This window comes from Paramisgurnus dabryanus, chromosome 23, assembly GCF_030506205.2.
Source record: "Paramisgurnus dabryanus chromosome 23, PD_genome_1.1, whole genome shotgun sequence".
Taxonomy (NCBI): domain Eukaryota; kingdom Metazoa; phylum Chordata; class Actinopteri; order Cypriniformes; family Cobitidae; genus Paramisgurnus; species Paramisgurnus dabryanus.
The window spans coordinates 23,683,871-23,704,999 of NC_133359.1; the positions used below are offsets into that span (position 1 = coordinate 23,683,871).

Here is a 21,129-nt window from a genome sequence, read left to right on the forward strand (position 1 = left end):
ATTAATTTATATATTACATTTATATTTTAATCTGTATGTCATGTAACCATAAAACAACACTACAATATGTCAGATAAATGAGAAGATAAACAGCTATGTACTAATAAAATAAAGGTCAGATAATAACATGGTCATATAAAATAGGTAATAATAACAATAACTATGTAAAGTATTACTGATAAAAACTTAAATATATATTATTTAGATAGCATGCAAATATGCTATTAATTACCATGTCTGTCCCAAACTCATGTGCGCCATCGTGGACTTGTGTCAAGGGTCCCTAAGGTCTGCACTACATGAAGTTTACTTTTTAATTGTTTGTCACATTTGTCATGTTTATTGTATTTGTTGATAATAAAGAGACAGCTCTGGGCTGCATACTACATTCTCCTGTAGGTTTGAAAAAATTGACGGTGCATTTGCAGTATGACTGCACTCTTCTGTTGACTAAAATTTCCTCCCATGCACTGTACGCGGATCCATGCATATGCAAAAAAGCAAGTATACTTTAGCCTAGAGTCTCCAATCTTGACACCACCTAGGTTCTGATGAAAGCATACATGTCCCGACATGTTCTTGAGGTAATTTTTGATCACACCTCTGTTTCTCAGCCAGGAAGCCAGGGCCCACAGGGGGGCCTCAACAGATTTAAAAGGGGGCCTTAAAGCCTTGAAGTAAAAAGGTAGAGAACCACTGCTCTAAAAGCTGCATCTGCAGATCAAAAGAAAGAATCAAACATTTCATTTAACAAGGAAGTGTATGTGATCTCTCTTCTACCTGGGGAGATGACGGGTTGTCTACCATCCAGAGCAAGAATGACCTTAATGCATGTGTTATATGAGATACATTTTTGATAAAGAAACAAAAGAGGTTACAAGCAGACATCCTGTCAACACCTCCGCACACACACACACACACACACACACACACACAGAGAGAGAGAGAGAGAGAGAGAGAGAGAGAGAGAGAGAGAGAGAGATTGCTCATGCAATTGCAGTCATATATCAATGAAAGTAAAGTATGTATTCGACTTCGAGCGGCGCTGTGTAGACCGTTTTGCTCTTGTGACATAAAAGTACCGCGAAAGCATAGCTTTTGAATCGCTCTCGCGGTACTGTGATGTAATATACCGATTCGTCTGCGCAGCCATATGTAGATAAACAAGCTGAGGTTGAGTTTCCAGACAACTCGGATTTAACATTTTGCTCCGAATTAAAAAGTTTAACTGAAACCCTATGTAAATTAAAGCAAAACAAAAAAGCAGTTAAAACATACCAGATTTGAATGGGTTTTGAATCACTTTTAAATTGAGATAAATTAACTTTCCTATCCCCCATACTTGAGTAATAAAATACGTATTATTTATGTCTATGTATGTATTTTTTTTCTAAATCCCTCGTAATTGAATGTTTGTTCTTATTCATTGTCTACTACTATGTTTTCAAATGTCAAATGTTAATGGCATAATGTTAATAAAAAACTCAGATTTAAATATTTCCCACCTCAACCCGGAAATAATGTCTGGAATGGCGCTCTTTTACTGTTACTAAACACTTTAAATATTTTGTTACTAAATCATTAGTAACATTAGGGTAGGAAATATCCTAAATACGATTTGTCTGGCAGTATTATCCAAGTCGTTCAGTGCACAGAAGAAATCAAGGGTTTACACAATAATATTTAAGTATTTAATAGATATACACGTCTGATAAACAAAATAAAAAAAAACTTTTTTTTTTAAATGAAAGTATGCCTTTCCTCCTCCCTGGTATTCACATTCCATCCCAGTAGGAAGCGCAAATGCACCAAAATCTGTTTTGCCAACCGCCATTAATCTCAAAAGAAGAAGAACCAGTGGGCGGAGCTTTATGTTGGCGGCTGTGTTCGTAGCGCGCAGTGTCGTTTAGCGCATATTTATAACGGGCTTGTCGATCTACTTTTGAAGTATTTGATCAGACTATGGTCGGTTTTTAAAACTGGTGCGTTGATGAACGAAAAAATTAATTCTGCCATAAAAGACGATCTTAGTCTGGGTAAGATATTTAAGTATTTAAGCTTTACTGTTGTGTTGTGGTTAGCAACGTTAGCGTGTTTACTTGCATGTTTTCGATTTAAGTTACATTAAAGATGCGGGGAACATCGGTTTTGATTTAAAAGCTGCTGGGTTTTGGTGTGTTTGCATTACTTAAATGACTCGTTATTTTATTAGCAATCTCTAAATTTAACTGGACAGCACAGATAACTTGTAGGCAATTACGTAAACTGAACCGTACACACTTCGTTAAACCGGATAATGTTTGCTACATGTAAGTAGTTAAACTATGTGAGTTGGACAGTGCATGCTGTTTGTTAGCAGACGAGGTATGTGGATTGATTTTAGGCCATAAATCACTTTGCTCAAGCTCACTTCCCCCTCTGTTTTGCAGCGATGGCCCTGACTTGCGGTATAAATTCCGCATGCATACCTGTGAGTTTCAGGTTGTTTTTTCCTTATTTTTGTCTCCTATAGGTTTTATTTAAAGATGGAGGATATGGAGGTGGATCCACAAGTGGAGGTAATAGCGCGTCCAAATGAGGAGAATCTGATTGTAGTGTCTGATTCTGACAGCAGCACGGATGAGGAGGATTCATCCATACAGATTATAGATCTCTCTGATCGAGCCAGACGTTCAGCCGTTGGCAATGCCCAAAGACAACTTATAGATGAGTAAGGAAATGTATATGTGCACAATCAAGACACAGCACTTCTTTAAATACAAGTTCTCAATGCCAAATTTAACACCACTCTTGTCTTTGCTCAAAGTCAATTTGTAGGACACAGTTACACCGAAAGACTTCTGTCACTCATCCACACAGTGCAAGAGATGTCACGTGCAGCTCCTGTGCTGCGCTCCAGCCAAACATCCACCACAACAACGTCAGGTGAGTTAGACATACAAATCTAGTATTGTTACTAGCATTTCAACAAAAATACAAAAATGAATACTGATCATGCACAGTCAAGATAAATCATTAGTTGTTTATATTTAAGACTGTACCTTAAAGACTTTGGTAAGTTAATGTAAATGATCCTATTTACGTTGGATGTTAAATGAGACTTAATATGAATGCATGTGTTAAATGCAGAGCCCAGTATTTCTACAGCGTCTGAAGGGACGGATGCTGTAGCACAGCCCCAAACACAGACAGAAGCACAGCCGCAAACACAGACAGAAGCACAGCCAGTTCATCCAAAACCAGACACTGAGGTGATTCATACATTGCCAAATATTATTATAATAATAATGATTTACAATTCATATATGATTTGGCAGAAAATGTTTTTTTTTTTGACTTTATCCAAAAAGTCCTTACAGTAGCTGTGCTTCCATTAAAGATTTGCATAACACTTTCAAGTTGACCTTATAAGTTTCAAGGGACAATGGCCAAAGACCATTGAGGTGCTCGTTGCGACATTCGTCTATTACAGGACAACTTGGTTTGAATAAACGAACAGACACTGATTAGCTACTTGCTCTACATTTATTTGTGTACTGGTAGCACAGATTGTTACTTATTTGCGCAACTTTGAGTGACCAAGAGAGAAAGAACGTCCGTTTCTCAATCCGTTAACATGAACCTGAAGACATCTCACTGGGCGAGGTTGTAGTTTATATTTTTCATAATTTGTGACGTGCACACAACCGCAGGACGCACTCCACCACCGCGGTTGTGCGGTGATCATCACAACCATCACAGCTCTAGATATACACACAAAATGATCTTGAAATACCACAGTTTTGGCAAGTAAAAACAGTGCATTATTATGTTTTGAACAAAAACAGTTCAGAAAGAAATCAGATGTGCGTTTCTGTGGATCTGTGCTTGTCCGGTCTTAAAGGGACAGTACCCTTCTAAATCTGCATATGTTTGTGTCATTATGTTAATCAAACAACAGAAGACAAAAGGAAAATCACTTCTGTAGCTTTAAGAAGATTAATTATATTTCATTTATAGAATGAAAACCGTGTTATTATTATTCATTTTATTCTTATTGTTTTTATTTTGTTTTCCCTATCCCAGTGTGTTTTTTTTGCTGATCCGACAATAATTTTATCCCTGACTCAAAAACTGCAATGTTATCCATTTAACAACTACTATATTGTAAAAAAAAAAAATTATTATTGTCAAGTATCTTTTTTTTTTCTCTGACAAGTGAATGACAATCACACGACAATGCTTAATATCATGCCCCTTTATCTCTGTTTCCAATTGCCTGATAGACCTCCTATATGGGAGTTTATGCGAAATGTTTCCATTGGGCGCATTTTCAATTCACTATTTTAATTTTCGCAATTTGAAGGGTAATGGAAACTCGGCTAGTAACACAAAGGTTCTTCTCATTGAGGAGTACTGAAACTGTATGTCAGAAGGTTTGATTTTGTGTCACATCATAAAAGCCAAATGTGTGTGAACACTTGTTTTTGTCCTGACTTGTTCATGTTTATGTCTTGTAGCCGGTCTCAGAGTCCATCCAGCAGACTACACCTGCGGTAAATCCCGCTGCACAGGGCGGTGGAGACGATGAAGACGGTGAAACCTGCTCCATCTGTTTTGAACCCTGGACAATGGCTGGCAAGCACCGCTTGGCTGCCCTTCGCTGCGGTCACCTTTTTGGCTATGAATGCATTAATCGCTGGCTCTATGGTGGAAATAAATGCCCACAGGTGGGTGTTGTGGTTTCAGTGAGATGATGTTATGCTTAAATTATAAGTGTAGTTTGGTATTATAGAAACATATTATTTTTTTCAGTTTTTACATTTTACAGTTTTTTTTTCTCTTTAGTGTAATAAAAAGGCCAAACGTGATCACATCATCTTTCTTTATGCACGAAAACTCCAAGCCATTGACAACACGGAAGAAGTGCAACTAAAGAAGTAGGAACTTTACACGATATGACCTGGTGCTGTATCTTGATAAGAGCTGAGGATTGTTTCTGACACTATATTTGTTTAGATCTTTAGAGGATGAACAGCGGTTACGCAGGATGAAAGAGGTGGAGACTGCTCAATGTCGTCTGCAGTTACAGACAATAAAGGATGAAAACACAAGACTACAGAAAGAGGTTGAGGTGGGTGTCTTTTTCAGGGGAAGCCCATCTCTGTTTTAAAAATTATTTAATCTTGGTGCTAGTGGTTTAGTCAATTAGCTTTTTAATAAAAGTGCAAATATCTTATAAAAATAGTTATTATATAAATATTGCTTTAATTAGGGATGAACCGAATGTTTGACACCCGAAATATTTAGCTTAAAATAACGGAGAAGCATTTTTGTAAATAAAAAAACATATAAACTCTCTTTCTTCTCTGTAGGAGTTGCGAAGATTAAAGGCTCAGGTGGCCTTCAGTTCTTCTCAGGGTGCTGCGTTGTCTTTATCCCAGCGGCAGGACTCATCCAGTGGGGGACGCTACGTCTTTTCTACAGCGGTGCTTGTTTCTCAAGCGGGGGGCTGTCGGGTGTTGGCCCACTGCGAGCGCCTCGGATGCCTCCTGGCATCCCAGCCCTCCCCACAAGCAACGTTTTTACCAGGTGAGAATTTGTTTCTGATTTCCTTTCCGTTGTAAAGTGTTTGCATTACGTTAGCATGATCGTTTGTTGCTCTCAAGGCTTTGGGGTGAAGAAGATCAGCACCGCCAATCTCAAACCCAGTCAGTACGTCCCCATTCACTCCAAACAGATCAGAGGTCTCGCCTTCAGCCAACAGCATGACAGCTTACTGCTGTCCGCAGCCCTGGACAACACTGTTAAACTTACTAGGTAACCAACTGACTAGTTGACCGTTCCTTTTGTGGAATAATGGTGCGTTTATGTCTTAACTGATGTATAATATCTCGACAGCTTAATGGCAAACACAGTGGTCCAGACCTACAACACAGGCAGACCTGTGTGGAGCTGCTGCTGGTGCCATGATAACAATAACTACATCTATGCCGGTCTCTGCAACGGATCGGTGCTAGTGTACGATACACGAGACACAAGCACTTTTGTGCAGGAATTAGTACCATTGGGCTCCAAGTAGGTTAAAATTTCTTTTATTTTCCAGAAATAAAACCATTAGCTTGTGAGTCTTTGAATTGTATTGCTACTCTACTCTTTCATCACAGGTGTCCGGTGGTGTCTCTGTCCTATATACCTCGCGCTGCCTCCAGTTCGTTCCCCTGTGGCGGTCTCATAGCTGGTACGCTGGATGGTGGCTGCTTTTGGGAGCACAGCGAAGGAACCGCGTACACACCTCACATTCTGCCTCTGGAGTCCGGTAACTGCACAGATATACAGGTGGAGCCGGACAGCAGACACTGTCTCATCACATACAGGCCTGGTAATGCTCTCATCTATATCAGAATTGGATACGATGTATAGTTATTATAGTTAAATATCTAGATATTTTTAAAATTGATCATTTGTTAAATCTGAGCTTGTAGGTCATGCAGATGTTATAGATAAATTTTTTTGCTGGTTGTATGTTTTTCAGGTCGTTTAAACCCAGCTCTGCGTTGTGTTCTGATGGAACTCAATCGAAGCCCTCATTCAGACAACGGCCAGCCTCCAGTGTGCTCTTGTTCGCCGGTCCAGACCTTCACTGCTGGCTCCTCGTGCAAGTTACTCACCAAGAACGCTGTCTTTAAGAGTCCAGCTGGAGAGGCTTCTACATTAGTATGTGCTGGAGATGAGAGCACAAACTCAACCATGGTGAGCAATGTTTTACTCGGGAGCTTTTGTGGACAATGACTGCATTAACATATCAGAATATTGCTCATGTTCTGGTGGGGTTTAACTCTTCCCCCCATTGACGAGTTATTTTGTCAATTAAGAGAAACGCTTCCCTGCCTATGACAGGTTTTTATGGCAATCCATATTTTTGCTATTATCCACTAGGTGGAGCTCTTACCCAAAGCATCCACTGATCCAAAAACCGTAAAAACTCCGTGTATGTTTTGATCATTGTTCTGAATCTGTCTCTAACAAAAGTTGTTTTTCAAAAATGCAATTATCTCAGCCTTTGAAGAAAATTTTGTATTGAGTTTTTTTTTTTTTAAGCAGAGTTATTTAATTTGATGTAAAGTATGTTTATATATTTATAGAATAAATATTTCTGGAAAGCAACACTTTTTTGAGAATCATAAAAATGCTAGTGCTGACAGGCAACTTTTTTTTAAAACGCTGACCGGGAAAGAGTTAGCCAAACAAACTAAGCCAAAATACTAGTTTATGAATCGGTGACAAAAACGGTTTGGCAAGATGAAAAAAATTAAAAAATCATTAAAAAAAATGCATCAGGTATATTTCAATGCACATAGTGTATTTGTTGATTTTATGCAATTAAAAATTACATTTGAATCATTTTTTATAAAAGTTAAAGGAATAGTCCATTTTCTTAAAAGAAAAATCCAGATAATTTACTCACCACAATGTCATCCAAATTGTTGATGTCTTTCTTTGTTCAGTCGAGAAGAAATTATGTTTTTTGAGGAAAACATTGCAGGATTTTTCTCATTTTAATGGACTTTAATAGAGCCCAACATTTAATACTTGACTCATCACTTAACAGTTTTTTACAACGTTTTTTCAAAGGACTATAAACGATCCCAAACGAGGCATAAGGGTCTTATCTAGGGAAACAATTGTCATTTTTGACAAAAAAATTAAAAATATGCTCTTTTAAACCACAACTTTTCGTCTAGGTCCGGTCCAGTGTGACCTAACGTAAATGCATAGTGATGTAGGGAGGTCACGTGTTACATATATAAAACGCACATTTGCGGACCATTGTAAACAATAAACTGACACAAAGACATTAATTAGTATCAGTTGACATACAACAACGTAGGAAAGGTCCTCTTTTAACACACTTGTAAACACTGGGGCGGAGTTTCGCATTCGTCCTCTGTGACCTCTTGACGTCATGACGTATTGCGTGGGGTCACGCTGGCGCATCACGACCGGATCTAGACGAAAAGTTGTGTTTTAAAAGTGCATATTTTTTGTCAAAAATGACAATCGTTTCACTAGATAAGACCGTTTGGGATCATTTATAGTCCTTTGAAACTCCGTTGAAAATTATTAAAGTCCATTAAAATGAGAAAAATCCTGCAATGTTTTCCTCAAAAAACATAATTTCTTCTCGACTGAACAAAGAAAGACATCAACATTTTGGATGACATGGTGGCGAGTAAATTATCTGGATTTTTCTTTTAAGAAAATGGACTATTCCTTTAAGACTGAATAGACCTGAAAATGCCAAATGGTGAAAATGTCAAATGGTGTAACCGCCAATTGCACCAAAGAATGAGAAATATTTAATAATTTATCCACCTTGATGGCATGTAAGCGTAATCATCATCAAAAAAAAATATTTTTACATATAATTTTTTGTTATTTCTAAATGTACGTTTTAATGCGTGTTTGTAATATTTGTTTAGAGTCTAGACATGTTGAAAACAGCTCTGTTTTCTAAATAATCTTTGACAAATGATGTAAAAATGTATGTAAAAAAATCATATTACACTAAACTAGATATTATATTTTATTCCACATTTTTTATTGATTATATTTTTATTTAAAAAAATACTAGTTACACCAATTGACACAGACCGGTTACACCACATTGACATTTTTGCAATTATCCCCCGAATATTCTTTCAAAATGAAATGAACCCAGAAATTTTTGACTTAAGAGAATATATGCAAGTCATCTGAAAATTTATTTTAACTTTTTAACTCTCTTTTATATTTAATTTAACCATACGGACACAAAAAGATTAATGTCACGTCATTGACCCTTATATACGTCAGAAAAGGATAACTGGCACTTGTGTTCACACTGATTTCTCTGTTCTGTCTGCAGGTTTGGGATGCTGGGACTGGGGCCTTACTCCAAAAACTTCCTGCAGATATTCCCGTACTAGATATCTGTCCCTTTGAGGTGAACCAGAGCAGCTACCTGGGATCTCTAACTGAGAAGATGCTAAAGGTTTATAAGTGGGAGTGATATACGGGTGCTGATCTACAGTATTCATACATTATAACAGCTTCTTCATTTGCAATCAACACTATCCACATTTCATATTATGTTCTTTATATACCGTGTTTCTTTCCCGGCCTTCAAATAAAGTGCAGAATCAAGAGTTTATTTTATGTTATGTTAGATTTCCAGTCACTTCTATCTTGATTGTTTGAAATCAGTGTTTTTATTGTGTATATATGTGTATGTTTTTATTTATTGTTTTTACCTTTTTTTGAAACAATAAATAACTTTTATGTTCTGAAGAAACATAAGTGTAGTGTTACTTATAAATATTTTCTGAATTGATTTGTTGTTTGTAAAGGAACTTTAAGCAGCACATCTGCATATATACATATACATACACATATACACATACACACACACACACACACACACACATATATATATATATATATATATTACTTTAGACAGCACAGGTATGTCCAAGTTGTGTCCATATCCAGAAGAACAAAAATATCAGACATTTAAACCAGTATTGGTGTTTAAGCTTATTCACTTTTTTAAGGCTGACTGCACCATTTTTAAATAAATGTTTATACAATATGTTTGTATTTGCAGTGTTTGGCAGCATTTTGGTGAATGTGCTTAAATAGACATGAATCTTGTAGGCTTGGTTATTTCACTGTTAGGGAATAAATGATTGGTTTGGATAGAATTTCACTAATTTATTACACAATTTGTGACATAAATCTATGAAAAACGTATCTTTGAAAAGCTCATGAGGCTCTAACTTAAGTTATATTTTAAGACATTGTGCAAAGTGTAAATTGCTGTCTCTTCCTCTAGGGAGCGCAATTTACACTAAGTTATACCCATTTAAACTTTTTTTTATCATTTGAACTACTTAAACCATAATTAATTAAATATGTTAACATTACAATTTGGTGCATGCCGTATAGACATACAGCCAATAAACCTCTGTAAATTATTTTTCAAATCCATTTAAAAGTAAGTTGTGGTTCATCTTGAAAAATACCTGTGGTAAGAAAAGTAACTGGTACCACGTGACGATCCCAGTATGTGCTACGTCAGCAACGATATAGAGGATTTACACCTCACAATTTAATTATATGGGACATTTTACAAGATATTTTTAAGATAGAAATAAATCTTTGGTGTCCCCGGAGTACGTACGTGAATTTCTAGCTCAAAATATCATATAGATAATTTATTATAACATGTTAAAATTGCCAGTTTGTAGGTGTGAGCAAAATATGTTGTTTTTTGGGTGTGTCCTTTAAAATGCAAATGAGTTGATCTCTGCACTAAATGGAAGTGCCATGGTTGGATAGTGCAGATTAAGGGGATGTTATTATTATAATAAGATCCCCTTCTGACATTACAAGGGAAGCCAGTTTACCTATTTTTTTCACATGCTTGCAGAGAATGGTTTATAAAAAACAAAGTTACTGGGTTGATCTTTTTCACATTTTCTCGGCTGATACAAGGACTGGGGACCCAATTTTAGCACTTAAACATGGAAAAAGTCAGATTTTCATAATATGTCCTCTTTAAATTTGACACATAAACTAATATAAATAATTATGTGGACCCGTTTCTCGTGACCAATAAAGGACGACGTCCGGGCTGTCAAACCCCGCCCACTTACAGAGCTTCTCTCTTTTATGCTTATTGCTTTGTTTATTTTATTCATACATATTTGATCTAGTGATCTATATGATTTCTTGTGTTCGTCTACGTGGCCCATGTTTGAGCCCGATCACTACGGCATCGTGCTACCGTAAAACCCAGCACAAGTGCTAAGTGACGAATCATACTATGGAGGAGGATTTGGCTACTGAATATTAATAAGATCTCGTGTTCCAACGCCTTCGTAAACTACGTAAGCGGCGCTAATGCATAGTCAGAAGCCACGCCTACGCCGTAGTAGGATTCGCAATTTCGCCAAGCGAAGATGGCGGCGTGTAGACGTGTGCAGCGAGTCCTGCTGTTGATATTCATCTCCGGCTGGATCTGTTGCGCTCATGGAGCCAAATCACTAAACGCAGAAAATGAAAATGTGGATAATGTCGAGCGAGGCAAAAACCAAGCGGAAGTGGGGAAGGCAGCGGCGGCTGATGGGGCCTCCGTGGTCCGGCGCGGCAGTGGCTGGAAGCTCGCTGAGGACGCGGCCTGTCGGGAGGACGTGAGCCGGATCTGCCCCAAACACTCCTGGAACAACAACCTCGCTGTGCTGGAGTGCCTGCAGGACCGTAAAGATGTAAGAAAATACAACCTTGTCTTCATTTTGTTTGAAGTCTCTTTGTGTGCTTTATTATTGACGCCAGTTATGGAGCAGAAGAGAATGGTCATGAGTTTGTTTTGTCTGCAGTAACAACTGGATTTGCTGTGTGCTCGTGCATTCGTGTGATTTCATGCTATAGATAATATAGGTACTGACACATGTATAAATGATGTGAGACGAGCTCAAGCGACGTCTGGTTTCCAAATATATAACAAGAAAGGCCTCGAGGCGCAGCCAGCAGCCCACATACAGCCATAGCGAGGGTTTTAATCAGATACTCGCGATTATAAAAGTATAGTGTGTACGGAAAACCCAATTTTTTATGGCCGTGTCTCAAACACTATCGAGTCGCCTACATAGACAGCATTTTGGGGCGAGACGGACATGCTCTGAGTCAGCTGAGCTCACTGGCTGTCCTGTGACATCACACTCACGCTTCGGTTCTTCGTGACGTCACGGGCACTTTTCGACTTGTGTTCGTTTCAAAATGGCCAAATAACCAACACTTAGCAAAACTTTAATTCATTTTAATGACTCATATTTCTCCAATCCAAAAAAATCGTATACTTTCAGATTAGTTGACAGCCGTCTTGAGGCCTGATAATCAAAAATCTGTTTTTTTTCCTAGAAAATCTCATAAATTACTCACCCTCGTGCTATAGGTGTATGTGACTTTCTTTTTACAGTTATTTGTGTAAAAATAATTTTATATTTAAATGTCATTGTGTTATCTTTCTATATGGTTAAGGGTTAAGCTGCACAAATTGCATTCATCCATCATTAAAGTAATTCAGATGAACCCAGTTGGTTGTCTTCTGAAGTGAAAAGTTATGTTTGCAAGAGACAACAGTTATGGTTTTGTTTAGTAAAAAAACAAAATAATCAATAAATTCCAGTATATGACGACATCTGTTTTGTTGCTATTTCATTATCGTAAACTGTTATTAAATTATGAGAGAATTTTTTTGTGAACTATTCCTTTATTCACAAATTATTATTTGCTTATCTAAGTTAGCCCATTGTTTGATTAAAACGGCACAGATTTTTTAATCCATTGCATGATTACAGAATGGGCACAATGTGATGTCTATAGTAATTTGCTCGCCTGGGGTGTTTGATGTGTAATACGAGATGATTTGTCTATAGTTACCAATTACAGTCCAAACATTTCCTTTGTAATCTATTCCCTACATCCATTGATTATAAGCTTAGTATTGTGTTTGTACATTAAATAGTTTAACACCCGTAAGGTAAAGCCGGTTTCATGCTAATAGTGATTTTGGGTAAGTGGCTGTTTATCACCCTTGGAGGATATTTGTGTGGAGATTTTGATTTAGTTCAAGCTCCTCTATTATTGCGCTTTTCCATTTGATTGTACAGGCCGGTACAGTTCACTTGTGGGGGGTTTCCACTGTGTACAGTACTTCGTACCTGATCCTTTTTTTAGTACCTCCTTAGTTGATGTTCCAAGCGAGCTGCACTGATACTAAAAAGTAACGTTTAAACACTGTAGATCACTGATTGGTCAGGGAGAATTGTCACTACTAGCGTTGTTGCTAAATGCAAGATTAGCTTATCCTCGTGCCTCGTCGAGCCAATCAAGTGATGTTTTCATCTGTGGTATGTTGTATTTATGGGTATCAAAGACACCACTTCCGCCATATTTGTGACCGTCTTGGCAGTGAACGCAGCATATCTAATGCAGTAAATCACATGTATTAGTGTAATTGAGGGTTTACCAGAGACAAATTACTGATTTTACAATCTGGAGTTAGATGTCGGCTGCCAGTCAGTGCCTACAGTTGTTCGGAATCGTGGAAGAGCGCAAAATCAACAAAATGTCGAGAATGTTTTCTGCATTGTTTGTCATATTCTGTATGTAAATTTCCAGAAATTAAAAATGTCTCAAAATAAATTAAATGTAATATCTCTGTCATTATAAATAAAGTAGACAACTTGGTAAATATTTTTGGCTTTAATTTAGGGATGCACCGATAGGATTTTTTTGGGCCGATACCGATTTAAACGGACAACTTCTGGCCGATGCCGGTACCGATATTAAACACTTGTATACAATACTATACAGTTGGTCTATTAGCTAGTTTATTTCTGCATCAAATTATTTTTACTGAACATGGATTGGATCTAATTAACATTCAACTGTCCAACATAATAAGAGAGGCACAAATTAAGCTAAAACAAATATAATAAGACAGCATGACAACCTTCAAAGGTGGTTTTTGATATTCAGCATTTATTTTATTAACAACATTAACTAATTTTTACATATAATGGATTTCTTTATGCATTTAATTAATAAACAATCGGTATCGGCCTGTCTCGTGCTATTGCCGATATGCCAATGGTTTCAAATTCATAAAAAATCGGCCGATAAATATCGGCAGCCGATACATCGGTGCATCACTACTTTAATTTACTAATGCGAATGATCAATCCCTGTTATAGCACGCTGTATTTTGTTATCATTAACAGCCCTGCACCCCACAGTTAACAGTGAATCACATCTTACACATAAGTACAAAGTTTATTGGTAAGTTATAATGCATTATTTTCATGACGACACACGTGAAAAGTCCTTGTAAAACCTGATTGGCGCACCTGTTGTCTCATATGCAAGGATCTGGTAAAGCAATATCATAATGTATATGTTAATCAAAAAACAATCTGCTACTTAATGTTATATTAATTTATGTAATAATAAATTAAATTTGTTTCTCTGTTCTTAAATTATTATAACTTACTGTTTACTTGATTATTGAATTACTTTCAATAATAAATAATAATAATAATAACTATTTACTATTCTTTTAATATTAGGCAAGAATTTAAGTTATCCTTGGTCACTTCTGTTGAAGGCAATCCTTCATTCTGCCAATTTAACTTCTTTGGAATAGAATAAAATTGTAGTTCAGGGTTCCTCTGACGACTGTTGCTACAGCCAACATCGCAACATATCCCGGACAAATTGTAATCTTGTTGTGAACCTCCTGGGAGTGTTTTATTGATCTTTATCCGGTAGTTGTGGCTGCTGTGACCATAAAATAAAGCAGAGCGCGCAGCTGTGACGGGGACAAAAATGACGCCGACAACACACAGTGACGTCACATAGTCCAGATGAACCAATTCAGGTGTGCCTCATACATCCTGAAAATTGAAGCTGCTGGCTCTTTGATTGCCCCGTGGTGGTTGGATGTAGTACAAGTCATAAACCCCGCCCTCTCCATGCAAACGAACGGGATTCGGGTCAAAATAAAATAATAAGTTACACTTCCAATAAAATTTTCCAAAAAATGGTTTTGGTCATTTAAGGTAGTTCTTATCACACTGATATATATTGTTCATTTTTGTGATAAGTTTCATTTTAGCTAGCAATTTGATGCGATAGAAACGGGGGGTGTCATTATGATTGACATTTGTGATCGATGGGTTCTCTTAACGATAAAAAATATAATAAATAAAATTAACTTTTTTCGATTTCTGTGTTATTTCACACACCTTATTTTTCGCACGCCTTATTTTTGCAAGCCAGTCAAATGAGACGTTTAAGTGGCGTGGTTGAATTGGGCGCGCGAGCGTTTGGGCGGCACTTTGATACTGCGGTTCTTTTGATATAAGGACGTATTTCTTTGTTCTGCTGAACACAAAGATATTTTGAGAAATGTTTGTAATCAAAGCATTTTTGAGCAACATTCTTTTTATAGTATTTTTCCTACTATGGAATTTAGGGGTGTTTTTTCTTTATTACAAATATCTTCTTGTTCAGAAGAGCAAAGACATTTATGCATTTTGTAATAAGATGCGATTGACTAAATGATGAAAGAATTAACATTTTTGGGTGAACTATCCCTTTAAGTACTTCTCTGATGTATTGAAAATCTGCTTGCTTTGTCACATACATAAAGTTTCTGTATGTATGTGAAAGGACTTTGTATGCTTTTTGTCAGTATGTTAAATGTTATGAGCAGCTATGAACTTCATAATGCAGTTTAATGGTCTTGTAAAGTAGTTTTTAAATCTTTATATATTGGATCTTAAAATGTATGTTCCTATTTATTTTAAATTGGTCCATTGTCTCTGTTGCATCAGACTGAGGCACCATAATTGTCCTACATATTACCAAGTTAAAATTCACACCCAAAAGTGTGCAGTTACTTTTAGTCTGAATAAGATGTGGAGGCCAAACAGAGCTGAAAAGGATCGCTGTGTCTCAGACTGGATTTGTGAGCCATTTTTAGTAACGTTGTGACCCTTATCAAGGGCTTTTGCTCAATGGGACTAGAGAATGCCATGCTTGAAATTTACGGTGAGCTGTTAACACTTCTTTGATGTGCTGATGATGCTTCCTTGTCTGGGCTTGTGCTCAGCTGTTCAAATAGACATCAGTATCAAGTTATCAACTCTTATTTGTTGATCGCACTCCTCGTCTCCCCACGCTGTTAAGTTCAAATTTGTGTGCGCTCACGAAAAGCTATTTAATACAGTGGAGCAAAATCGAGTTAAAATGCAGCCCTTGTTTTTAAAGCAAAGCAAATGTAATGGTTAACCTTCGAAGTTAACAGTTAAAGAAAGAGTTGCCTTTGATAAATCGATTCAGTCTTAAAGGAAGTTCTCACAAAAATGTGGTTTAAAAAAATCTACATGATGACTCAGTGACAGCACCACGCACATTTACATGTTCTGGTAAGATTTAATGAACGAGTTTAATAAACGAATCGTTGTAAGTTAGGAGGAGTGAGATCGTGTGGGTGCTTGAGTTGAGATTGCGATCTTTTTACAATTAATCGTGCATCACTAATTTGCAGAGGATGTTCATTTTAGTTCATGTTTCCGACCGACAACCACAGCTTGTTAACCGAACACTGATACGATTTATATCAAATTGTCATCGAGTAAAAATACTGTTGATGGTTGTCTTTGACCCGGTAAACCATACAAACATTTTATTTCATTTGCAACAGAACAGGATTCATACATTATCAATATTTCATGCTACATGTCATCATCAAAGAGCACGCAATCTGTCCAGAGGATTAATATCCAAAGATATTCACCTACCCCAGTCGCCATTTCTAAAGCAGGACTTCTTTCAAAAAGGTTTTGCTTTTTGCACCTTTCTTTGTTTGTGCCAAAAGCGAGATGTTTATGATCGGGGTCTAGGACTGAGGTGATCAGCGACAGTCTGGACACACGTGCGTCTCTGTGCCGCTTCCATACCATACTCAAGCATGGTACATATGCTGTAGGAAATGATTTTTGGGCAGCACTGATTGGCGTCATTTTACAGGACCTTCACAAATTAAGGATAGAAAAGTGGCGCAATGTCTCTAGGCACGTGTCGACGCGCACTGTAGGTTGACAATTTTTTTCCTTTTAACAGAGCATTAATCGGTCATAAATTCTTTCCTTTGGTTAACTGTTATCCCTACCGCTGAGATGTTTTAGCAAAAAAGTTGTTTTTCTAGTTGTTCAGGTGTTGAAATATTTCAGATGTTAAAGAGCACATGTTACATCGTGGTTTTTGGTTAAAAAACTTTTTCCACATACCGTACTAGGGATGCTTAACGATTAATCGCGATTAATCGTTAGCAGAATAAAAGTAATCGTGTGTGAACTGTGTATAATAACTTTGTATAAATAAATGTACACACATGCATGTATATGTTTTAGAAATGTTTACATGTGTATATACATTTGTATATTTATGTGTAATTTATATTATATATAAATATAAATACTTAATATATACTTTTTTCCTTAAAATTATACATGAATGTGTTCACATTTATTTATATATATATACATATTTATTATACACAGTTTACACACATATGTGATGTAAACAAATACTTTTATTCTGCTAGCGATTAATCACGATTAATTGTTTAGCATCCCTATACCGTACATTATTGTTGCTCCTCTAAGTCCTGCCTCCCTGAAGCGCATTCATTTTGTACAAAGCTCATCGTTCTGAAAAGCGCAGTGTCCTCCGATTGGTCGACTAACCAGAGCGTTGTGATGTTTGTCTGACTAACCAGAGCGTTGTGGTGATTGGCCGACTAACCAGAGCGTTGTGGTGATTGGCCGACTAACCAGAGCGTTGTGGTGATTGGTCGACTAACCAGAGCGTTGTGGTGATAGGCCGACTAACCAGATCGCTGTGGTGATCGGCCGACTAACCAGATCGCTGTGGTGATCGGCCGACTAACCAGATCGCTGTGGTGATCGGCCGACTAACCAGATCGCTGTGGTGATCGGCCGACTAACCAGATCGCTGTGGTGATCGGCCGACTAACCAGAACGCTGTGGTGATCGGCCGACTAACCAGAACGCTGTGGTGATCGGCCGACTAACCAGAACGCTGTGGTGATCGGCCGACTAACCAGATCGCTGTGGTGATCGGCCGACTAACCAGATCGCTGTGGTGATCGGCCGACTAACCAGATCGCTGTGGTGATCGGCCGACTAACCAGATCGCTGTGGTGATCGGCCGACTAACCAGATCGCTGTGGTGATCGGCCGACTAACCAGAGCGCTGTGGTGATCGGCCGACTAACCAGATCGCTGTGGTGATCGGCCGACTAACCAGAGCGCTGTGGTGATCGGCCGACTAACCAGAGCGCTGTGGTGATCGGCCGACTAACCAGAGCGCTGTGGTGATCGGCCGACTAACCAGAGCGCTGTGGTGATCGGCCGACTAACCAGAGCGCTGTGGTGATCGGCCGACTAACCAGAGCGCTGTGGTGATCGGCCGACTAACCAGAGCGCTGTGGTGATCGGCCGACTAACCAGAGCGCTGTGGTGATCGGCCGACTAACCAGAGCGCTGTGGTGATCGGCCGACTAACCAGAGCGCTGTGGTGATCGGCCGACTAACCAGAGCGCTGTGGTGATCGGCCGACTAACCAGAGCGCTGTGGTGATCGGCCGACTAACCAGAGCGCTGTGGTGGTCGGCCGACTAACCAGAGCGCTGTGGTGGTCGGCCGACTAACCAGATCGCTGTGGTGGTCGGCCGACTAACCAGATCGCTGTGGTGGTCGGCCGACTAACCAGATCGCTGTGGTGGTCGGCCGACTAACCAGATCGCTGTGGTGGTTGGCCGACTAACCAGATCGCTGTGGTGGTTGGCCGACTAACCAGAGCGTTGTGATTGGCCTGAACACTTCTGACGTTAGCCAGAAATGTGACGCTATTTACAATATTTGGAAGATCAGCTCTCAATACAATACTGACAGGAGTTAATATTGTCTTTACTTCCTTAGTAAACTGTTGCTTACAATCCGTGTGTTCTTTGTAGTCCAAGTAAAGAGATCACTCACGTCATCGTTTACTTTGGGGTTTGAACCTTTGCACATCATTAACATTTACTTACCAACACTTACCAGGAAATTTTAAATTGTGAATCACATAATAGGTGCTTTTTAATAAAGTATTGCCTGAAAGTCGCCATTTGTGAGAATTTTCTTTTCTTTTAAATCATATAAACAATACAGCCATTGTCAAACGTACAAATGCTGACAGCTGCCATAGCTTTCTTGCTAAATTGTCGTGTCAAGCATAGCTGGAGTGCCATTACTGATAGTCACACAGGAAGACGTAACCTTTCACTTTTTTTCTATGTAGCAGAGTTGTATGAAGGAAACAGTCATGATGTCAAATCATACAAAGATAACAGTGAAATAAACACAACCAGTACATTAGTCTGCTCTATACAAACCTTATAATATACATCCACCAATCAGTTAAATAGATTGTTTGGTGTTTATTGTGACACTACCAAGAACTGAAAGTTTAAAGAGAAACCTTTGACACATTTATATTCATGTTTTTGTTTCACTTCTTTCTGTTTATTCTCCATAATCGGAAGGGCCTTAATTCTGTTAAATACTATAATACACTTCCTGTATTAAATGTGTTGTATTAAAGGCTGGATGTATTAACCTCCTAGTCATAAACTATAATAGATGTCATATATGTGATGACAGTGTTTCCCACAGGATTTTGAGAGACTTGTGGCAGTGATGACGTCACACGCTAATTAGCATATATGTGACGTCATCACGTGTTTGCGTTTGATCGAGTGTTGGCACCTGAAATATGTTACACTACTACTCTTTGATCTGTCACGTTACATTGCATTTTAACACAACTGGTTGCTATTTGCTATCAGTTCTGTTGTCAGACATAAAATGAGTAGACTATAGCCCTATTCGGATGGGATTAGTTTTACGGTTGTAGATGGCGTAATGTAATTTTACCACAGGACGTCTGTAATATTGATGGTCAATTCGGACGGGATTAGAAATCTCAGTAAAACATTCAGAAGTGGGAGGGTAACTCGATTGCGCAGCAGGTCACCTCTCTCGTCGTCATGTGCACGTTACCTTGCTTCCTGATATCAACATGACACAGACGAGAAAAACTCGAAACACTGTGTTTTAATTTCAGTTTGGGGAGAACGTCAGTTTCAGGAACAGTTCCGTGCGTCTGAGAAGTGAATTTGACTTTTTAAAGTTTGTGTCGTGGTATTCAGGAACTGACTTGGCACTGACTTGTTTTTTCGCCTAGTACGCAAGAAAATGCTTAAGCACTTTTATATTTGAAAGAAACCCGCAAAATAACAGGAAATTACGAAATGTATGCGTTTATTTACAGCTGGTCTATAAATCACCATACATTTATATTAGGGCTGGAACGACGCGTCGACGTAGTCGATTACGTCGATTACATAATTACGTCGATTTGCCGGAAATGCGTCGATGCGTCGCACTGTTTACATTTTGAAATGAAGGCGGCTTCAGCTCCGACCGGGTGACACAAGTGTTATACCAAACAGACAGAACGCGATCAAAAGTGTGGGAATACTTTAAGCAGAGACCAACTAAACACATACTGTGTAAAACTGAAATGGCATACCACAGCAGCGCAACACCTGTGTATGATCATCTTAAAAGAAAACAACCTGGGGCTCTCCGACCTCAAAATGACGAGACGTCAGCGTAAGAATTTGAACTATTACAGTAAGTTTTTATACTTACTCTATAAACAATAGAATCAATACATATTGTGCTTAATACAGCTGTGTTTACATCTTCGTTTAATACGAGCTGCGAGACGCCTGACAGACGCGACATTGCATCGCTTCTGGGCAGTATGTTGAAACAGTAAATAAAGAGCAGGACATGTTTTTATATTAAGAAGTTATGAAATAATAAGTTACTGTCACATTGAGAACTGATAGGCATGTGCCCGCGTGCACTGAAAGCCAGCTGGCAGTGCGGAGTTCCCAATGAACGTCTTTTTTTGCGAATATGTGCGCAGATATTACAGAAGCTCGTCTTGTAAGGTATTCCTGACATGCGTTTATTTAAAGTAACAGCGGCGTAAACGCTGTTTATAAAATATTAGAAGATCATACTAACTGAACTTGTTTTTTACCCGGAACTTAAGAAAAGTTAAATGTTAAAGTTAAATGAGAATGCAGTACTACTAATAGTAATAATATTAACAGTAATAATATAACCATTACATTTTATATAAGGGTTCATGAATCACAATGAACTTATTTTTACTTCAGTCTGAACTAATGCTGAGTTAATGCATGTACTAATCATAAACTAATGTTTAAAATATTAATATATGCCTATTTTATTGTTTAAGGTGAATAATGCCTCTTTTAAAGTGGCACTGCCACTTTATTTTTCATGTTGAAAATGTTGGTTTGTGTGTTTGTTTAATTAAGAAAATGCTTAAATAAAATGTTGGCGTTAATGGCAGATGTTACATTTATTATTTGTTG

At 38.1% G+C, this 21,129-nt stretch overlaps 2 protein-coding genes across 3 annotated transcripts in view; both read left to right on the plus strand.

The window, feature by feature from the left end:
* Positions 1-1,863: 1,863 nt before the first annotated feature.
* rfwd3 (ring finger and WD repeat domain 3) lies at positions 1,864-9,446 on the plus strand. The gene is made up of 13 exons (XM_065291316.2): positions 1,864-2,036; positions 2,513-2,710; positions 2,807-2,925; positions 3,130-3,251; positions 4,500-4,709; positions 4,828-4,919; positions 4,999-5,113; positions 5,355-5,571; positions 5,649-5,799; positions 5,881-6,057; positions 6,147-6,361; positions 6,515-6,732; positions 8,888-9,446. Exons 2-13 carry the CDS (start codon positions 2,526-2,528, stop codon positions 9,029-9,031), a joined length of 1,965 nt encoding a protein of 654 aa, XP_065147388.1. The 5' UTR covers positions 1,864-2,036; positions 2,513-2,525; the 3' UTR covers positions 9,032-9,446.
* Positions 9,447-10,945: 1,499 nt separating this feature from the next.
* The window catches only part of glg1a (golgi glycoprotein 1a), a 37,293-nt gene continuing 27,109 nt past the window's right edge, over positions 10,946-21,129 (plus strand). For both annotated transcript variants that reach the window (XM_065291307.2, XM_065291309.2), the window contains exon 1: positions 10,946-11,288. In XM_065291307.2, coding sequence (XP_065147379.1) covers positions 10,983-11,288 — 306 coding nt within the window. In that variant the 5' untranslated portion in view covers positions 10,946-10,982. The remainder of the gene's footprint in view (positions 11,289-21,129) is intronic.

Excerpts from the sequence above, each read along its gene's own strand:
- rfwd3 (XM_065291316.2), top strand. The coding sequence starts at position 2,526 with ATGGAGGATATGGAGGTGGATCCACAAGTGGAGGTAATAGCGCGTCCA. Across the intron at positions 3,252-4,499 it reads ATCCAAAACCAGACACTGAG|CCGGTCTCAGAGTCCATCCA; the intron begins GTGATTCATACA and ends TATGTCTTGTAG. Across the intron at positions 5,114-5,354 it reads GACTACAGAAAGAGGTTGAG|GAGTTGCGAAGATTAAAGGC; the intron begins GTGGGTGTCTTT and ends TCTTCTCTGTAG.